The sequence below is a fragment of the Mobula birostris genome, chromosome 25 (genome assembly GCF_030028105.1).
Source record: "Mobula birostris isolate sMobBir1 chromosome 25, sMobBir1.hap1, whole genome shotgun sequence".
Taxonomy (NCBI): Eukaryota; Metazoa; Chordata; class Chondrichthyes; order Myliobatiformes; family Myliobatidae; genus Mobula; species Mobula birostris.
The window spans coordinates 52,468,613-52,490,371 of NC_092394.1; the positions used below are offsets into that span (position 1 = coordinate 52,468,613).

At 40.4% G+C, this 21,759-nt stretch overlaps 1 protein-coding gene across 3 annotated transcripts in view; it reads left to right on the plus strand.

The window, feature by feature from the left end:
* zzef1 (zinc finger, ZZ-type with EF hand domain 1) overlaps positions 1 to 21,759 on the plus strand; it is a 261,590-nt gene that overhangs the window by 62,923 nt on the left and 176,908 nt on the right. For all 3 annotated transcript variants that reach the window (XM_072243417.1, XM_072243419.1, XM_072243418.1), the window contains exons 19-25: positions 1,951 to 2,110; positions 3,954 to 4,075; positions 9,916 to 10,038; positions 10,169 to 10,338; positions 16,672 to 16,753; positions 19,002 to 19,203; positions 20,734 to 20,888. In XM_072243417.1, coding sequence (XP_072099518.1) covers positions 1,951 to 2,110; positions 3,954 to 4,075; positions 9,916 to 10,038; positions 10,169 to 10,338; positions 16,672 to 16,753; positions 19,002 to 19,203; positions 20,734 to 20,888 — 1,014 coding nt within the window. The remainder of the gene's footprint in view (positions 1 to 1,950; positions 2,111 to 3,953; positions 4,076 to 9,915; positions 10,039 to 10,168; positions 10,339 to 16,671; positions 16,754 to 19,001; positions 19,204 to 20,733; positions 20,889 to 21,759) is intronic.

The window sequence follows — 21,759 nt, forward strand, 5'->3', positions numbered from 1 at the left end:
TTTTATTATTATAAAGAAATGCTGTTTGGTTCCCTGTGTATGATTGGTGCAAATAAGATAGATATCTGTCTGTAATTAAGAAGTTGACCATTTTTTAAAAAATTGGAGTGATTAAAATAGTACATTCATGAACATTTATTGTTGCAATTAGTAGTTTTCCTGCTCCCTTCTCTAACCCCTTCCCTCTTCCCATCTGAGGTAATAAATTGCCAACTGAATACATTCCAGGGTGGTAAACTAAGCCTTATGGAGGAGGTGGTAGAAAGCTGGAAAGGTTAAGTGATTGGAGAAGAAAATGAAAAATGAAGCTCAATTTTGGAAACTAAGGTTTTGTTTTTGTAGGAAGAGCAAGAAAAACAGAATTTTCCAGAGAGAGATGAGTAATTGTTTTTAGAGAGATGTGGTATCCCTGAGCAAGAGTCAAATTTAATATGTAGATACAGTAGGTAATGAACTAACATTAGTATGTTGATCTTTCATGCTAGTTGTTCAGGGAATGGAGCTTAAGAATTGGGAAGTCATGTTTGGGTTTGATTGAGTTCAGTAGTTCAATTTCAATTTGAGATCTGCGGTTAAATTCAGGAAAAGAACTCTACATACGGTCTTTTGTACTTCAAATTATTTGTGCCTGAGCTCAAAATTATAAAAGCACACCTACAACTGTGCCAGGTAATGATGTCTTCGGAAAACTGTGACCAGCATTATCTTGTCTTTGATTAGGATGGATTGGGTTTATAAATTTGTAGCGGATATTCAGACACTTGGTTCCTTTCACAAATCACTGAAGGATTCAGAAGAACAAATTGCATTAATTATTTACAGAGCAACGGTGATGTTTACTTAAGTTGTATGTGAATGACAGTATTCTGCATTTGTTTGATAGTGTCTGCTCTTAATAATCTTTATGAAATGTTTCTGGTCTCCTTGCAATTAGACCATAAGACATGGGAGCAGACTTGGGCCATTCAGCCCATTGAGTCTGCTCTGACATTCCCGGATCCCACTCAACCCCGTACACTTGCCTTCTTGCCATATCCTCTGATGCTTTGAGCAATCAGAAAACGATCAACTTCCACCTTAAATATACGCATGGACTTGGCCTCTACCGCAGTCTGTGGCAGAGCATTCCACAGATTTACTACTCTCTGGCTAAAAGAAATTCCTCCTTGCCTCTGTTCTAAAAGGTCACCCCTCAATTTTGAAGCTGTGTCCTCTAGTTCTGGATACCCCCACCGTAGGAAACATCTTCTTCATATCCACCCTATCTGTCCTTTCAACATTTGGTAGGTTTCAATGAGATCCCCACGCATTCTTCTAAATTCCAGTGAGTTCAGACCCAAAGTTGTCAAACGCTGCTCATATGTTAACCCCTTCATTCCCAGAATCATCCTCATGAACCTCCTCCAATGACAATGCATCCTTTCTGAGATATTCTGCCCCAAACTGTTGAATACTCCCAAGTGTAGCCTGACTAGTGTCTTATAAAGGGTTGGCATCGTCTCCTTGTTTTTATATTCTATTCCCCTTGAAATAAATGCCGACATTGCATTTGCTGCCTTTATCACATGGTGTCTGCTTTTAGTTCTTGCTCAGCCCGTTGCTGAGAATTTCTCGTGGTAGTAAAGGGGAAAATCTGATACTGCTCAGTCCCCATGTGCAAGTCTGTTACAAGAGAAACAGCCAACGATGGAAGGTTACATACCCAACATGTTGATTCTTTCTCATTCCACCGATGCTGTCCAACCTGCTGAGTTTTCAAATATTTTCTGTTTTTGTTTCAGGTTTCAAGCTTCTGTAATTTTTGAGATTTAAGTTAGTTTATCTCTGTCTTGTTGTTCACTACTTGAAATTCTTGTATTAGCTGTCAAAGCCGCTGATGAAGCATCAGTGCATATGGTGACAGGTTGGTTAAGGTGGATTTGGATTAACAATATTTGTTTTTGCTTTTAGTGTGAATTGATGGTTGCAAACAATTCATTTGGGAAGAATGAAGCTGTTCTTGTTAATCTGCTTTGGGCATTGCAAGGCCATCTCCTCTCCTGGTGTTACTTGCAGCTGAAGGGAAGTGATGTCTTGTCTGTTCAACGTGCCAGTGAAATTCTCCGTAACTGTACGTGCTACATATCTTACACTCCACTTCTGTTTCTTTTGGCCCCAGTGGAAACTGCTTAACAAAGACCATCATTCAAAAACCCCCTTTGATATCTGAACCACATTTCAGAATATGTCTATCTTGAATAGTATTTCTTAGTTAGTTCACCCTGTAGTTTAACTTCCATTGTTTGATAAAATTTGAGTCTTTGGCCCAAGAAGTAGAGTAAATTAAAAAATTCAACTCAAGATAACTTCATTTTAAAATCAATAACTAATACTGTGTATTGATCACTTAGTCCAGGATTTGTTGCAATTGTATTTTACTCTCCCAATGTTATTTTGGTGGATTTTACAGCAGAATTAATATATTAAGAAGTTTTGTATTGATGTAAGGCTTCCACATCCTTGGGTGTCCTTGTCACTTATGGATTACTTTTGATTATGTTGAAATTATTGTTTAATGCAGAGAAATATACATCTCCCACTAAAGGCAATAAGATAAAATGACCAGATTTAGTGTTCAGTATTGGTTCCTTTGATTAATGACACAGGATTTATTGTGCTTACTTCGGAGGGCATGCAGATTGTTGACTTAAGGCTGCAGTTGAAGGAGAACACTGTATGCTCTGAGTAATTTTATGTTAGATTTGGCATTCCATTTAATTGTGTCTGTATTCAGAACTTGTGAGCCAATGCATTAATTATTGTTGATAACTGGAATGTAATTAGCATATATTAGAGACTCAGTTTGTTATGCCTTGACTAATAAATCAAATGTTTGTGGCTTCAAAGTCCACTCTATAATCTCAGATGACCCTTAAGTGTGGTACCGAGACCAAGGGATGATTGTATTGTCAGAAGTGCAGGATTTTAAATGAGCTCTAATGGAGATTCTGACAGAATTAAACAGTCTTGTGGGATTGCTTGAAGGACAGTGAGAAGTTTCTCCTTATCTACAGACAGTTCATTTGATGATACACTTCTAAAATAAAACATTCCCTGGAATGCCCCTTGTGTGACCTGAGGAAATGGCAAGGATCTCCACTATGTGTCTCTGATCTGACCTAATTGAATTGAGCAGTGAGGTGTACCAGGGTCACTGTATACAGTTTCTACATTAATTATATTCTAAGTTTTTAAAAAAATTGAGTAGTCTTGTTTGATTTGCCGTCACTGCTTCACTTCCATCCCAGAAATGATGGATATGGTAGAAAAGTTTTATGTTGACTGCCGAGTGTCTCATGTCTCTTGAGGAAATGTTAGCTGTCATTTAAAATACTCTACACTCTGATTAGTTATGGTAAAACTCTGATCTGCTATCCACCTGGATTCGCTAGGATGTTGCTGGGACTGTGTGGTTTGAGTTATGAAGAGATACTGGATAGGCTCGGACTGTTTTCCCTGGAGCAAAGGAGGCTTTTGGAGGTTTATAAAATCGGGGGGGGGGGGGGGGAGGTGGAGAATAGAAAAGGCAAAGGCGGCTACAATTACAACTTCTTAAAAACATTTCCGAATGTATGGATTGGGAAGGTTTTGAGGATGTGGGGCAGAAGAAGGTAAATGAGACTAGCACCTTGTTTGAGTTGGGTCAAAGGGCCTATTTCCAGCTGGTATAATTCCATGCGTCAGAATATCTGGAATTTCGTATGGTTGGTATTTGATTCACCAGCTGATGTTTCCTGATCTCCCCTAAAATTCAATGGGATTTTGGTTTTTGTTTGGTGATATAAAGAATGCACCGTGTTTTGAAACAATTTAGTCCTGGATCTGACATGATTAGTGTAGCATTCATTCCATTGAAATAGAGAATAGATACCAGAAATACCAGATTTATTATTGACCACAATATTGTCCAACAGATGTCGAACGTCACATTGCCAGTGCATCTAATGTCTTAGATTTCCTGATGCTGAAATGCAGTGGGAATAAGCTCACGGCAAAGCTAAATGACTCCTTTCTTGCTATGGCGACTAGACAACTGGTAAGTGAGTCAAAGAACGCAAAGTCCATTCCTTCTGAAACCCATTTTAATTGTTTTCGCAACATTTAAAAATGACAAGTAGATGCAATAAGAAAATAATTTTTATATCATTTTCAATAGTTACAATGTATAATTTGTTAAATTATGAAAGAGGTGTTGTCAAAGCTGGTATTTCACTATCATTTTCTATTTTATATTGTATTGCTACCATTCAAATTACTTTTACATCATTATGCTAAATTACAGATTTTTATTAAATGGTGCAACATTAGTAAAGATTAAGATTAGTATCATGGTTGAAAAAGTGATTTTCCATGCTTGCCGCTATCTATGTTCCTTCTGGAAGGTAGTTTACAGGTCAGCCCAGGAAGACTGAATGAGAATTTGATTAGATGTGAACGTATAAAAGAGAAATTTTGCAGCAGGGTAAGGTGACACTGGCAGAGATGACAGCAGAGCAGCAATAGCTGGAGTTTTTGGGAGGATCGGTTCACCCCAAAGAAGTATTCTAAAGGGGGGATGAGCCTACCATGGTTGTCGAGGGAAGTCAAAGACAGTATAAAAACAAAAGAGAGGGCATACAGTATAGCAAAAATCAGTGGGAAACTTTTAAAACCAATAGGCGACAATTAAAAAAGCAGTAAGGTGAGAAAAGATGAAATATGAAGGTAAGTTAGCCAATAATGTCCGAGAGCATAGAAGTTTTTTTTCAGACACATAAAATGTAAAGGAGTGGACATCAGACTGCTGGAAAATGACACTGGAGAGGTTGTAATGAAGAACAAAGAAATAGCAGACAATCTGAATAAGTATTTTGAGTCACTCTTTACCACAGAAGACACCAGTACTACGCCAGAAATCCAGGAGTGTCAGGGGGCAGAAGTGAATGTAGTCGTTATTACTAAAGTGAAGGTGCTGGGAAACTGAATATCTGTCAGCTGAACTGGATTGACTGCACCCCAGGATTTTGAAAGACGTAGCTGAAAAGATTTTGGTGGCATTAATAGTGATCTTTCTGGAAAATCACAATCGTCACTCCATTCTTTAAGAACAGAGAGGTGCAAAAGATAGGAAATTATAGGCCAGTTAGCCTAATTTCAGTTGTTAGAGTCCATTATTAAGGATAATGTTTGGGGTACTTGGAGGGTCATGATAAAATTGGTGGAAGCCAGCATAGTTTCCTTAAAGGGAAATCTTTCCTTACAAATCTGTTGGAATTCCTTGAGGAAATAACACGCAGGACAGAAAAAGGAGAATCAGTGGCTCTTGTTTACTTGGATTTTCAGAAGGCCTTTGACAAGGTGCCACACTTAAGGCTGCTAAGCAAGATAGGAGCCCATGGTCTTACAGGAAAGATTGACTGACTGGCAGGAGGCAAATATTGGGAATAAAAGGGACCTTTTCTAGCTGGCTGTCAGTGACCAGTATTGTTTTGCAGGGGTCAGCATTGGGTCTGCTACCTTTCACAGTATATATTAGTAATATACAGCAGTAATAATAATTTGCAGCATGAGCAACTGCTGGTCTTCCATACAACCTTGCCCAGGCCTGCGCCCTGGAGAGTGAAGACTTTCCAGGCGCAGATCCATGGTCTCGCAAGACTAACGGATGCCTTAATAATTAATTAGTAATATGGATGATAGAATTGATGGCTTTGGCCAAGTTACAGATGATGTAAAGATAGATGGAGGGGCAGGCAGTGTTGAGGATGCAGGGAGTCTGCAGAAGGACTTGGACAGATTAGGAGAATTGGCAAATAGAATACAGTGCAGTGAAGTGTAGGGTTATGCACATGGTAGAAGGAATAAATGTATAGGCTTTTTAAAACGGGGATCAAATTTAGAAATCTTAAGTGCAAAGTGACATCGGAATCCTAGTGCAGGATTCCCTAAAGGTTAGCTTGTAGGTTGAGTTGTTAGTAAAGAAGGTAAATGTATTGTTAGCATAAGAAATAAAATGGACAATCTTGAAATTCAGCTACAGATGGGCAAGTATGACGTTGTGGCCATCTCTGAAACTTGGCTAAAGGATGGCTGCCATTGGTAGCTGAACGCCCAACGATATACGGTGTATTGGAAAGATAAGTTAGTAAGCAGAGGGGTTGGTGTGGCCCTGTGTATAAGAAATAATATTAAATCATTAGAAAGGGATGACATAGGATCGGAAGGTGTAGAGTCTCTGTGGGTTGAGTTAAGAAATGGCAAGAGTAAAAGGACCCTAGTGGCAGTTGTATACAGGTCTCCAAACAGCAGCCAGAATGTGGATTACAGATTACAGCAGGGGATGGAAAAGGTGTGTCAGAAGGGCAATGTCATGATAATTGTTGGGGATTTTAACATGAAAGTGGATTGGGAAAACCAGGCCAGTACTGGACCTCAAGAGAGAGAATTTGTAGAATGTCTAAGGGATGGCTTTTTAGAACATCTTGTTGTTGAGCCCACCAGGGGATCGGCTGTGCTGGATTGTACAATGATCTGGAGGTGACCAGAGAGCTTAAGGTTAAGGAACCCTCAAGGAACAGTGATTCACAGTGTGATTGAGTTCAGTTTGAAATTTGAGAAGGAGAAACTAAATTCCAATGTGTTGGTATTTCAGCGGAATAAAGGAAATTGCAGTGGATTAGAGGGGAACTGGCCAAGGTTGACCGGAAAGAAACACCAGCAGAAAGAACAGCAGAGCTGAAATGGCTGGAGTTCCTGTGAAAAATGAGGGAGGCGTAAGATATATATTCCAAATAAGAAGAAATTTTCAGATGGAAGAAGGACAGTACCATGGCTGACAAGTGAAGTTAGAGCCAAAGTAAAAGCAAAAGAGAGGGCCTACAATGAAGCCAAAGCTATTGGGAAGATAGAGGATTGGGAAGCTTTTAAAAATTTGCAGAAGGAAACTAAGAAGGTCGTTAGGAAGGAAAAGGTGGATTATGAAAGGAAACTGGCAACTAATACATATCAAAGAAGATACTAAAACCTTTTTTAAGTATATAAAGGGTAAAAGAGTTGAGGATAGATATAGGACCAGTAGAAAATAACACTGGAGATATTGCAATGAGAGACGCAGAGATGGCAGAGGAACTGAATGCGTATTTTGCATCAGTCCTCACAGTGGAAGGCATCTGCAGTATACAGGACATTCAAGAGTATCAGGGAAGTGAAGTATGTGCAGTGGAAATTATGACTGAGAAGGTGCTTAGAAAGCTTAATGGTCTGAGGATGGATAAATCTCCTGGACCTGATGGAATGCACCCTCGGGTTCTGAAGGAAGTAGCTGGAGAGATTGCGCAGGCATTAACAATGATCTTTCAAGAATTGATAGATTCTGGCGTTGTACCGGATGACTGGAAAATTGCAAATGTTATTCTGCTACTTAAGAAGGGTGGGAGGCAACAAAAAGGAAACTGTAGACCTGTTAGCCTGACATCAGTGGTTGGAAAGTTCTTGAAATCAATAGTTAGGGATGAGATTACAGAGTATCTGGAGGCACATGACAAGATAGGCCAAAGCGAGCATGGTTGCCTGACTAATTTACCTCAATTTTTTGAGGAAATTACAAGCAGGGTAGACAAAGGAGATGCAGTGGATGTGGTGTACTTGGATTTTCAGAAGGCCTTTGACAAGGTGCTGCACAGGAGGCTGCTTAGGAAGATAAGAGCCCATGGAATTACAGGGAAGTTACTAGCATGGTTGGAACATTGGTTGATTGGCAGAAAGCAGAGAGTGAGAATAAAGGGATCCTATTCTGGCTGGCTGCCAGTTACCAGTGAAGTTCCACAGGGGTCGGTGTTGGAACCATTGCTCTTTACGATGTATGTCAATGATTTGGACTATGGGATTAATGGATTTGGGGCTAAATTTGCCGATGATACAAAGATGGAGGGAGGAGCTGGTAGTGTTGAGGAAACAGAGAGCCTGCAGAGAGACTTAGATAGTTTAGGGGAATGGGCAAAGAAGTGGCAAATGAAATACAATGTTGGAAAGTGTATGGTCATGCACATTGGTGGAAGGTAAATGGGCAGACTATTATTTAGATGGGGAGATAATTCAAAATGCAGAGATGCAAAGGGACTTGGGAGTCCTTGTGCAGGATACCCTAAGGGTTGACCTCCAGGTTGAGTCAGTGGTGAGGAAGGCAAATGCAATGTTGGCATTCATTTCCAGAGGTATAGAATATAAGAGTAGGGATGTGATGTTGGGGCTCTATAAAGCACTCATGAGACCAGACTTGGAATATTGCATGCAGTTTTGGGCTCCTTATTTTAGAAAGGAGAAGTTTCTGACATTGGAGAGGGTTCAGAAAAGATTCACGAGAATGATTCCAGGAATGAGAGAGTTACTGTATGAGGAAGTCTGGCATCTATGTGTTGTACTCCCTGGAGTTCAGGAGAATGAGGGGGGCAACTCATAGAAACATTCTGAATGTTAAAAGGCCTGAACAGATTAGATATGGCAAAGTTATTTCCCTTATTAGGACAAGAGGGCATGACTTTAGGATTGAAGGATGTTCATTTAGAACAGGGATGTGGAGAAATTACTTTAATCAGAGGGTGGTAAATCTGTGGAATTTATTGCCACGAGCGGCTGTGGAGGCCAAGTCATTGGGTGTATTTAAGGCAGAGATAGATAGGTTCTTGATTAGCCAGGGCGTCAGAGGGTATGGAGAGAAGGCAGGGGAGTGGGGATGACTAGGGGAATTGGATCAGCCATGATTGAATGGCAGAGCAGATTCGATGGGCCGATTGGCCTGCTTCTGCTCCTATATCCTATGGTCTTATTTTGAGAGGACTGGAATATAAAAGCAAGGATGTAAAGCTGAGACATTATAAGGCATTGGTTATATTGCACTTGGAGTATTGTGAGCAGTTTTGGGTTTCATAATGTGCTGACATTGGAGTGAGTCAGAGGAGGCTGTGGAAATGAAGAAATTAACTTAAGAGGAATGTTTGATGCCTCTGGGCCTGTACTTGCTGGAGTTTAGAAGGAGGAGAGATCTCATTGAACCTACTGAACATTGAAAGACCTGCACAGAGTGTACATGGTGAGGATGTTTTCAATAGAGGGAGTCTGGGAACAGAAGACACTGCCTCAGAATAGAAGGACATTTCAGAATTGAGATGAGGAATTTCTTTAGCCAGTGGCTATGGAGACAAAGTCATTGGTTACATTTAAAGCAGTGATTTGATAGGTTCTTGAATAGCAAAGGCATCAAAGGTTATAGGAAGAAGGCAGGAAAATTGGGTTTAGCCATAATTGAATAGCAGAGCTGACTAGATGGGCCAAAGCCTCATTTTCTTGTGTCTTATGGCATTGTGTTCCAGATTTTAATCACCCTCTGGATGGGAAATAAGTTCTTCCTCAGATTTTCCTCAAAACTTGCTCCTCATCTTAAACTATACTTCATAGCCTTGTACATCTGTGCAATGGGGAAAGGATTTCTTTGCTACCTACTCTATACATCTGCATCATAATTCTGTTTCCCTCTGTCAGAGCCTTCAATCCCCTTTGCTCTAAGGAAAACAGACCCTGCTTATTCAGTTTCTCCTGAATGCTCTTATAATTGCATCCATTCTGTGCCTTCACCCGTGTAATCATGTCCTTGCCGTGGTGCATACAATATCCTAGCTGAGGCCTAACCAGTTCTATGAAGTATGCCCTGGGGCCTCACCATTCATGATATATGGCTTACAGCTGTTCTGAAAGCTTGCTAAGCTGCACCATGTGGTAAAATTTATCGTTGCATTTCCAGGACTTTGTTTTAAATTTAATTTCCAGTATTTACCATTTGCTCCACTCCTTCCCCTCAGCTTTCCTCATCAGTTACACTTCAAACATTTTTTATTGTTGAAGGTAATCTTTCTTTTGGAACTTTATAACTTGGAAATCCCTCACTGTGATCTGCTGCAAGCTTTTGCTCCACTGGCGAAGATGTTGAAGATCCTCTGCAATGAAACTGGTGATGATTTTATCAAGGTAATGCCTGTATCCAATGTATTTTTTCAGTCAGTTATGTGTAATCTTTTGGCTTATGCCACATAAGGGTGCCTAACAGGGTGGCATGGAAGCTGCTTCAAAAACAAATTGTTCTGATTTTGATTAATAGCTTGGCGGTGAGAACTTGGAGAAATCTGAGGAGCCAGTGTTTCTCAGGATGTGGAGCATGGAATCTACTCACAACTATGAAAACAATAGTCATGCAACTACTGTTTTTGTTTGTCCGGGTGCAACATTATTTGAAGTGGAGTTTGATGAAAAATGTGAAACAGAAAAAAGGTATTGTTCAATTTCAATTTAACCTGGAAATTCTACCTATAAAATAGTGACCTAGTTTCAGGGTAAAAGGTTGGCTTCCTTCTGTAGGTCATTAATGGAGGATTTAAGATGGGGGAGAAGAGAAACCCTGGCAGGAGGGGCTAATAGTTTTCTTGGTAATTCTACTTTACTTCATCATTTGCTTGATCAGTTTAAGCTAATTTATTTACCTTCATTTGTTCAACAAATTAAGCCCTGCCCCAAAATACACATGTGTCACCATATACAACCCTGAAGTTGTTACGGGCATACTCAGTAAATCCTAAAAACAAAATGGAATCAATGAAAGATGACACCCAACAGGACAGACAAACAAGCAATGTGCAAAGACAAGAAAACTGTGTAAATACAAAAAAAACCCGGAAATAATCATCATAATAAATAAGCATTAACTAATGAGAACATGAGATGAAGATTCCTTGAAAGTGAGTCCATTGTTGTGGGAACAGTTCAGTGATGGGACGAGTGAAGTTATCCCCACTGGTTCAGATCCAGATGGTGGAGGGCTAATTCCTGGTGTGGGTCCTGATGACAGCAGTGAGAAGGGAGCGTGGCCTGGTTGGTGGGGTCCTTGATGATGACTGCTGCTTTCCTGCAACAGTACTCCATGTAGACGTGCTCAGTGGTGGGGAGGGTTTTACCTGTGATGGACTGGGCTGTATCCATCACTTTTTATAGACTTATTTGTTGAAGGGGATTAGTGTTTCCATTCAAGGATATGATGTGTCTATAGAAGTTCATCAAAATTTTAGATGTCATGACAAATCTCGGTGAACTTTGAAGGAATTAGAGTACAATGCTTTCTTCGTAATTCCACAGGGCCCACATCAGATCCTCTGAAATAATAAATAACGTTGAGGGATTTAAAATCGCTGACTCCGATGAGGACTGGCTCATGGACCTCAGGTTTCCTCCTCCTGAAGTCAATAGTCAGCTCCTTGATCTTGCTGACATTGAGTGAGAAGTTGTTGTGGCACCACTCAGCCAGATTTTCAGTCTCCCTCCTGCATGCTGATTCATCACCACCTTTGATTTGACCAACAACAGTGGTGTCATCAGCAAACTTGAGTATGGCATTGGAGCTGTGTTTCGCCTCACAGCATTAAGTATTAAGTGAATAGAGCAGGGGGTTAAGCACACTGCCTTGTGGTGCAACTGTGCAGATGGAGATCATGAAGGAGATACTGTTACCAATCAGAGCAAACTGGGATCTACAAGTGAGGAAATCAACAATCCAATTACACAAGGAGGTATTGACACCTAGGTCTTGAAGCTTGTTGATTAGTTTTGAGAGGATGATCTCTTTTTATGCTTTAATGATTGGGTTAGCAATGACTTGAAGTTTGATGTCCAAACATGCATGTGTCATCTGTATACTGCATTTGTAATTGGTTGGAATTTGAACTGGTTTATTATTATTATTATTGTCACATACATCAATGTACAGTGAAACGCTTGTCTTCTGTACTGTTCATACAGACTGGTAATTCAGGCAGTAGCATGCTCCTCCTGTGAGATGTGGGATTTCAGGGTACCTAACCGTCTCCCTGGTGACTACATCTGCAGGAAGTACACCAAACTTCAGCTCCTGACTGACAAGGCCAGGAACTGGAGCACTCGGGACCATCTGGGAGGCTGAAAGCTTCCCGGATGAGACTTTTACTGGGATGGTCACGCCCAGAGTTCAGACTTTAGATGGGTGGGTGAGCACCAGGAGGAGTAAGGGGAGTAAGCAGTTAGTACAGGCTTTCCCTGTTGCTGCAAAAGAGGTCGGGACGGTGTGTTAGTTTCCTAGGTGTTAAAGTTCTGGATGTATCAGAGTGGCTGCAGAAGATTCTCAAGATGGAGGGTGAGCAGCCAGTCGTTGTGGTATTCAATGACATGGGTAGAAAGGGGGAAGTGGTCCTGCTCAGTGAGTATAGGGAGATAGGGAAGAGACTGAAGAGCAGGACCTCCAAGGCAGTAATCTCTGGATTACTCCCAGTACCATGTGCTAGTCAGGTCAGGAATAAGATGATTGCATAGATGAATGTGGCTGAGGAAATAGTGCATGGGGCAGGGTTTCAGATTTCTGGATCATTGGGATCTCTTCTGGGGAAGGTATGACTTGTACAAAAAAGGCGGGTTACATCTGAACCCAAGGGGGACCAATATCCTTGTTGACAGGTTTGCTAGAACTTTTGGGGAGGGGTTAAACTAAGTTTAGAACCGGAGTGATAGGGTTGAGGATGGGGCATTTAGTGTACAAGTCGATGCATTGTGTAGTGAGACTGTGAGGAAGGACAGGCAGATGATGGGGCAAAATTGCAGTCAGTGGATGAGTTGAAGTGTAATATTAGAGCAAAATAAAAGATGATACATATAGGACTGAAGGTGGTATATTTGAATACATAAAGTATATGGAATAAGGTAGATGATAGAGACTGGCAGATATGACATTGTGGGCTGAAAAAAAGATCATAGTTAAGAGCTTGACATCCAAGGATACACCTTGTATGGAAAGGACAGGTAGGCAGAGAGGGTGGGATAGCTCTGTGGGGAAGCTTCAAGGGTGAAGAGTTCCTAATGGGAGTTGTATACAGGCTGCCAGATAGTAGCCAGGATGTGGCATATAATTTCCAACGGAAAATTAAAAAAGCCATGTAATAGCGGCAATGTTACAACAGTCATTGGGGATTTCAATATGTGTGTAGATTGGGAAAATCAGTTTTGTGCTGGAACCCAAGAGAGGGAATTTGTAGAATGCCTAAGAGGTGGCTTTTTAGAGCAACTTGTGGTTGAGCCCACTGGGGAAAGACAATCCTGGATTGGATGTTATGTAATGATTAGGGAGCTTAAGGTAATGGATCCTTTGGGAGACAGTGATCATAATATGATAGAATTCAGTCTGCAGTTTGACAGGGACAAGATAGATATATCTGTATTACAGTGGAGTAAAGGGAATTACAGAGACATGTGAGAAGAGCCAGCCAAAGCTGATTGGAAGCAGTCACTAGCAGAGATGAGGGCTGAGGAACAATGTCTGGATTTTCTGGGTGGAGTTCGAGAGGCACGGGATCGAGGCTGTACATCCCAAATGTGAAGATGTATTCTAGAAGGATAATGAGGCAACTGTGGCTGACCAGACAAGTCAAAGACAGCACGAAAGCAAAGGAGAGTACTTATAATATAGCAAAAATTTGTGGGAAATTAGGGGATTGCAAAGCTTTTAAAGACCTACAGAAGGCAGTTCAGAATGAAAAGGAGAGAAGAGATGAAATATGAAGGTAAATTGCCCAATAATATCATCTAGTCCATGCCGAACCATTTAAACCTCCATTGACCTGCACCTGGACCATAGCCCTCCATAACCCTACCATCTATGCACCTTTACAAACATCTCTAAAATGTTGAAATCAAGCTAACCTGCAACACTAACACTGACAACTCATTCTACACTCTCATGACCCTCTGAGTGTTCTCTTAAGCCTTTCACCCTTAACCCATGACCTCTAGTTGTAGTCCCACCCAACATCAGTGTAAAAACCCTGCTTGTATTAACCCCATCTATACCCCTCATATTTTTGTATACCTCTATCAAATCTCTCAATCTTGTGCATGCCAAGGAATAAATTCAATCTTTCTTTATAACTCAGCACTTCCAGTCCCAGCAGTATGCTTGTATATTTTCTCTGTACTCTTTCAACTTTATTTACATCTTTCTTGTAGGTAGGTGACCAAAACTGCACACAATACTCCAAATTAGGCCTCACCAAACATAACACAACTTCAGCATAACATCCTATATCTTGTATTCAATACATTGATTTATGAAGGCCAGTGCGCCTGAAGCTTGCCTTACAACCCTATCTACCTATGTTGCCATCTTCAAAGAATTATGGACCATATTTTCAGATCCCTTTGTTCTACTGCACTCCTCAGTGCCCTACTTTCCATTGTGTAAGATCTACCCAGGTCGATCCTACTGAAGTGCAACACCTCGCACCTGAATGCATTAAATTGCATCTGCCATTTTTAGCCCATTTTTCCAGCTGGTCCAGATCCTGCTACAAGCTCTGATAGTCACCTTCGCTGTCCACTACACACCCAACCTTGGTGTTATCCACATCCTTGCTGATCCAGTTAACCACATTATCATTCAGATCATTGATATAGATGACAAACAACAACAGACCCAGCACCAACCCCTATGGCATTCCACAAGTCACAGGCCTCCAATGAGAGGCAACCATCTATGACCACTCTCTGGCTTCTCCCACAAAGCCAGTGTCTGATCCAATTTACTACCTCACCTTGAATGTCAAGTGACTGAACCTTTTTGACCAGCCTCCCATGTGGGACCTTGTCAAATGCCTTGCTGAAGGCGATATAGACAACATTCACTGCCCTGCTTTCATCAACTTTCCTGGGAATTTCCTTGAAAAATGTTACTAAATTAGTTAGACATGACCTACTGTGCACAAAGCCTTGCTGACTATCCCAAATCAGTGCGTGTCTGTCTAAATATTCGTATATCCAGCCCCTTAGAATACCTATCAATAACATTCCCACTATTGATTTCAGGCTTACCAGCCTATAACTTCATGGTTTATTTTAGAGCCTTTCTTAAACAGCTGAATAACATTCACTATCTTCCAATCCTCCACTACCTCTCCTGTCACTAAGGACGATATAAATCCTTATTAATGATAGGGTCTTTTAAGAGACTCCTGGATAGGTACATGGAGCTTACAAAAATAGAGGGCTATGGGTAACCCTAGGTAATTGCTAAGGTAAGGACATGTTAGGCACAACTTTGTGGGCCGAAGGGCCTGTATTGTGCTGTAGGTTTTCTATGTTTCTAAATATCTCTGGTAGGGCTCCTGCAATTTCTGTATTTGCCTCCCACAGGGTCTGAGGGGACACCTTAGGGTTGTTTCATCCACCCTAAGACAGAAAGACTGTGTTAATTTGCCTCAAGAAAGCAAACATCTCCTCCTCTGTATCAGTATAGCGTCCATGACCCTGCTGCTGCTGTGCCTTACTTCTGTAGAGTGTCTGTCTGTCTTCTGAGTAAATACAGATCCCATCATTTAGCCCTGAGTTCAGGGAACTCCAGATATTAGGGTCCACCCCTTTTCTTTTTGGCTGGATGGTTACCCTGCATTGCATGAACCCTTTTCCGGCTGATTCTCATTGCTGAGAAACTGGTTTACTCTCAGATGATTGTTCCAGCTCAGTTTTGTTAATTCACTAAGAAAATTCTGCTTTTGCCCCAGTTTAAAATGTTAGTTAATTTTTCTCTGCCCTTGTTTACAACTATGCCAAATCTGAGTCATGATCACCGCCAAGATGTTCTCTGACTGATACCACTTCGTTTTGCCCCACTTCATTCATTGGAACATAAATCTAGAAGCTAACTCAACAAGCCCCACTTGTTGGGCTGTGTCCTGCTGAAAGACTTCTCCTGAACACGATTTAGCGATTTTCTGCCCTGTGTTTAACTGACGGTCCAAGATAGGATTAAGATAAGTGAAATCTCTTTCTAATATTGCCTCAGTACTCTGACACCTGTCTGCTATTTGCTTACAGATATTTCTGTCGACTGTTTGGAGATCTCTAGTCTACTTTCAAAGGTTGTGATTCAGTAGTTCAATCCGTTCAGCCTCGTGATGATCTTTCTCATGTTATCATCCCAAGCTGCAGCAGTGATTGTTTCTTTAACCAATATCACTATTCACACCCTACATTGTTTTTAAACCTGACTCTCTTTAAACATGATTTATTAATAGCTAAGGTGTCATACAACAAGGTGTCTCATTTGTCTTCGGCTTTTCTTTACAGTTTATACTGCTATGTACCATGTAGGGTGCTTACTCCTGTTTCAGCTAGCTTCTAACCTTTGTTAGCTCTGGCTTCTAAGCTATTTCACCCACTTTTTCACTTTTTTTTCTTTGTGAATCCATGCTCAGCATCGCTCCCACTTCTGTCACCACAATGGTTTGAGCTGTCCCTAACAGACCTGCCTGTGGAGATGTTGCTGCCAGTCATCTTGTGGTCAGGACTGGTCTCCTGTGCCAGAAATTTAAAGCCCTCCCTCCTGCCACCCATGCACTTGTTTTGTTCTCCTCTTCAAATGCTGACTGATATGTGGCCCCGAGAGCGATGTCGGGGTTCCTATGTGTGAGGTTGTTTATTGGATGATGTTAATTATAATTCAGATGCCTGGGTGATTGTGGGATACTTATTAGCACACTGTGCCAGACAGCTTGAAGACTTTTCAGCTTCAAAGAGCTCAGTAATTTTCTTTTAAAGGTATGATTACTTAGAGTTTACGGACTCCAGAGGGGTGAAAGTGCGTTATGATGGGAAAGTTGGAACCGAGAAATGGCCAACGGTAAGATATTTGGTGTCAGTTTTTATTCTTTCTTGTGTATTCTACTCTGATGATTTTGTGCTTTATTATATAACATACAAGGTACTTAAAGCTGTTCAATATAAAGGTCGTAGGCTGGTATTTTTACTAATGTGTCCTAACTTTGGACTTCGTGGAGCATAGTGGCAGAGTGCAAACTTGCAGTGATTCCCCCAGAGCCTGCACTGTGGGGGAAATGCCTTTTAACTCATGACAGGTTATATTTGCCAAGGGAACAATGAAACTTTATTGCAATAGAGAAGAATTATGAGGGAGAAAGTTAAGTATTGGTTGATTTACAATTTGAATTAATTGAATTTGATTAGAGTTTTAAAAAGACATTTTAAATTATTTTATCTGTGTTAACTTTTGAAATAGTTTTGGAATATTTGCAAGTATCATGGATACTTAGAAGCGATCAAGGCCTTAATTGGTTTGAAAGGCTTCTTCGGCTATTAAAACTTTCTTCAGGTGTTTTGTGGTTAAGGAATTATTTAGGCTCACTTGTAGGAAGAGAATGTAACTGACGATCCTGGCATCACACGGAGATTTTAAAGTGTCAGACGATGTCGACACTGGCAGATCCTCTGAATGCAAGTTTATACCTGCTTCTGCGGTTACTTGCTAGCAAAGGAAACCTTGCTGCTAACAGCAAATTGTAGATATTATCCCAGTCAAGACTTGTGTTTATTATTTTGAAAGCCCTTCATTATAAGAAACACCAGAGTTGAATATGTTGGCAAACCCATGATCTATCAAGCCAATCAATATTGTACAGGTGATTGATGCAGATATCTTGGAACAGCTTGAAAAAACACAACCTGACTAAATTTCCTTTCTCCAAAAACACCATCAGAAAACTTGATTGAAATAACCCATTAACTTTGGTGTATGCAAATAATGAGATTTATGTAAAAATGTGGTCCAAACCTAGTGTACAGTATTTTTGGTGAGACTTCCTCCTTGGTTGCAATGAGCAGAAAATGGTTCCAACTTAGCACAATATGTCAAATGGTATTTGCATTTTTTTTTGGGATCTGCAGCCATTTTTGGAAAATATCCACCATGGAAGAGAAGGATTTACTGGTTTTTGGGGGAAGTTGATATTGGTCTATTGTTGTCACATGTACCAAGATGCAATGAGAAGCCTGTCTTGGAAACTATTTGTACAGATCAAATCATTGAGTTAGAATAAGGTAAAACAATACCAATGCAGAATAAAATGTGAAACCTATTGAAAATGTTCAGTGCTGGTAAATGATAAAGTGCAAGATCATGCCAAGGTAGATTGTAGGGCCAAGAGTCCATCTTATCAGACGTAAGAAGCACTTCATAATACCTAGGCTCTTTGAACACTGAAGCTGTTAGTAAATACAAGTTCTCATTTACTGCTGAACATAATCCACCCCTTGATCAGCGATAGATTATTTTTGTCTTCAATAAGCAAACTGCCGCAGGAGCTCAGTGAGTTGAGCAATGTCTGTGGAGGGAAAAGAATTGTTAAAGTTCCTCCATCAGATTGATTGTTGACCCAGATTCTATCATCTGCAGTCTCTTGTGCCCAATATAATTTTGTTTGTGGTGGTGTGAGCACCACACTACTCTGTGGAAGAATTTTGATTCATCAGTTGAGATGGCCCAGAAGAATTTGTTTAGGGTAATTCAGCAATTTTTTCCCTTTCTTTTGAATTAAGATGTTGCTCCCAGCCATTCGTGATGGCCATTGTTACAGGTTCTACTCTCCCTGGATCTGATCTCCACCCCAAAGAATCTAACACTGCTATGAATATAATTGGTCCTCAGATTGCTTCCATCCAGTAATATATGGAGAAGAAGACAGCTGAATGTTGAAGATTCTGGTGCCCCTCCAGTAGGTGCTTTACCATATACCAGACACATCCTCAGTGTAACAATTCCCTACAATCTACTTGAAATTTCATATATTTTCTGGGTTCAATAACTTCTAGTAATCTTAGGAAGAGAACAACATTGCCACTCATAATTGCTGATCCTTTCTGTTCTTAGTAGTTGTCTAAGACAATTTAATGACTTTCATGTTAAGGACCTGAGGATCTGGATTTTCATGAAACTTTTCATTTGAAAACTGTAATCGTTCCTGAAGATCAGTGTGTCTTCACTAGTGAAAACAAGGCACTGGTGATGACATTGGAGTAATGAATAGCCCTGGCTCTGTGTAAAACCTTGCTTACGCGTCTGTTTGTTTTTGCAGTTAGTGACATTTAAAGCAGGCCCAAGGCTGCAGTTTCTCTTCCACTCTGACAATTGTAACAATGAATGGGGATACAAGTTCATGGTGAAAGCATATGGTCTTCCAGATGTGCGTGTACCTTGGGCTGCAGATCTACAGCTCCTTGTGTCTCGACTTATGGGCTGCCTTGCCTCCCGTGCACTGTCTTTGAATTCTGCCTGTGGTAAGACCCTAATTTTTCATTTAAAACCGCTGAATAAGTCTAAACACAATTTATGTACATTCTCGGAGGTTTACCAACATCTATAGTTATGTTAATGCTGCTAATTGGCTGCCTATATATATATCATACAAAGGAATTTGCATGTTATAGTTTGCATTGGATCTTTGCAATTGGGGATGGTTTATTTCAACAATGTGGGCAACGTTTAAAGTCAGATACCGGTGACTACCGGTGGCTTGACTTATTCATTGTGCTCCCTGAGTCTTTCTGTTCTGCCGTGGTGGGTTACTGTGCTGCTGACTTCATGTGAGTGAGCATTGTTTCTCCTGTTCTCTTTTTGCAGAATTTTTTCAGCTGCAATTTCAGATCAGATCTGAATATTTCTAGACTTGCTTTAATTTTGTGCTCTTTTTGTTGGATAATACTTAATAACCACAATGCTTTTGTATGGTTTCTTTCAGTCAGAGCAAATATTACTGTCTACATTGTGATGACCGCAACTTTTCCACTAAAATGTCCTTGCAAAATTTGTTAGTCTTGGCTGGCACTTAGATCATTTCCTGTACGTTGAGGGGAAATCAGTTTTCTAAAAATCCTACAGTGTAGAAACAGGCACCTCTCAGTCCACTTTGCCCATACTGTCCACAATGCCTGTCAATGCTAATCCCATTGCCGGCATTAGGTTTGTATCCTCTGTGGCTTTCCCATCCATGTACACGCCTCATATCTTTTGCTGTCAGCACTGACCCTTATCTGATAATTAAACAAGTTGTTTACAATCTTAAAGGATTATTGTTTTGGGAACGGTCTGATTCAGGATAGGTACTCTTTGGATCAAGAATTTTTTGGGGCCTTGATTCTATTCTAGTTCAAGAAGAAAATTGGAAAGGGATAAAGAAGCAAGAAGGACCTTTTTAAGGGAAAATGAGAATTGGAAGAATGTAATTTCTTCTGAAGGTTTAGTTGTGACTACAAATGATCTACAACCTAAATGTTAACTTTGTCTTCCCTCAGATGTGGCCTGACCTGCCGAGTACTCCAGATTTTCCTATTTTATTTTAGCAATTTTTTTGATTTTCATATTCTAGGTGGTAGCAGTCTATATTATGAGGAAATCGTTTGGTAATACTTGGTTAAATTTCAAATTTGATGAAAAAGCAAGGCAACTTTTAGCCTTAACAAGTTGAACTCTGCCTTCGGAGTTAGTTGCGAGTTCAATCCCTACTCCAAAGATGGGCAATGCTTCATGTCATACTGGAGGGCACTGTACTGTTGATAAGGGGATATATTAATCTGTGATTCTGTTTGCTTCAGTTTTTGTTAAAGATCACATGACATTGTGAGCTAACCCTCACATCTAGTTCCCTAGCCTACCAATTCCTGTTGTACGGGTAGTGACTACAGCACAGCATTAATTCATTGTCTGTAAAATTCTGCAGGATATGTGTTCAAGTGATAGATCAATCTCTTCCCATATCAATGTCATTAAGAGATTATTTAAATAATTTCTATTTTTACTTTCCTTTAAAGGGCTGATCCCTTCTGCTAAGTTACCAGTGGAGAAGGTTACTTCTGTTGTAGAGTCTCAGCTCTGGAAACCTATCTTAAGGCATGGAACCTGTGCAGGAATTGACCAGTGCCCAGTGGGAGCTGTGAACAGCACATCGGATGAAGAAGCTGAACTGGTAAATTTGATTTGTACCATCATTGTTTGTCTCATTTGGTAGGCTACAGGAATAAACTAAGCCTTTGAAAATAAGAAAATGCCTTACTTTAGTTTTAGCTGCAATCCTGCAGAATATTATTGAGTGCTACTCTGAATGAAACGATTGGAGACTTCCGGTAGCGCTCATGGAGTGAAGTCGCGTTCTTGACTCGCTCCATTACCTCTGAGTTTTTCTTCTTATGATCAGCTATATTTTAATTAACCATTAAGGCATCGACTCTTACAATAATTTGAAACAAATTGGGCTCTTTGATAATCGGATGCGTTTAAGGTCTGCTATGTCTAAGAATGGAAAAAACGGGAAGGACGGCAAACCTCCGGGTAGACCGAAAGGTACCGATTTCCCTCCGACTGAACCACCGGTGACTTTGAAAGCTATATTGGAGCTAATTCAAAGGGAAATTTCAACCTCTATTACGGAGCTGATTCGTGAGGAAATTTCAATTAGTTTCCAGAAAATTGCCGATTCAATCGAGAAGATACAAATACCTATTACGGAACATCAGTGGGCTATATCTGATCTTCAAAAATCCACGCAACAAAGTGAGCTCAAGATGGAGAAAATCGAAGAAACAATTAATGTAATGAAGAAGAAACTCGACTTTCTGACCTTTAAAAACTCTGACTTAGAATCCAGAATGCGATGGCAGAATCTTCGAATGATTGGGGTGCGTGAAGCTGTTGAATCTGATAACCCTATGAAGTATTTTTCTCAACTTTTAAAAGATGCATTTCCTACTGTATTTCCTGACCAACCACCATTATTGGATCGTGTTCACAGAGTTCCATCATACTGGCTTAGGTCAGGTAAACCTGGACATGTCATTTTA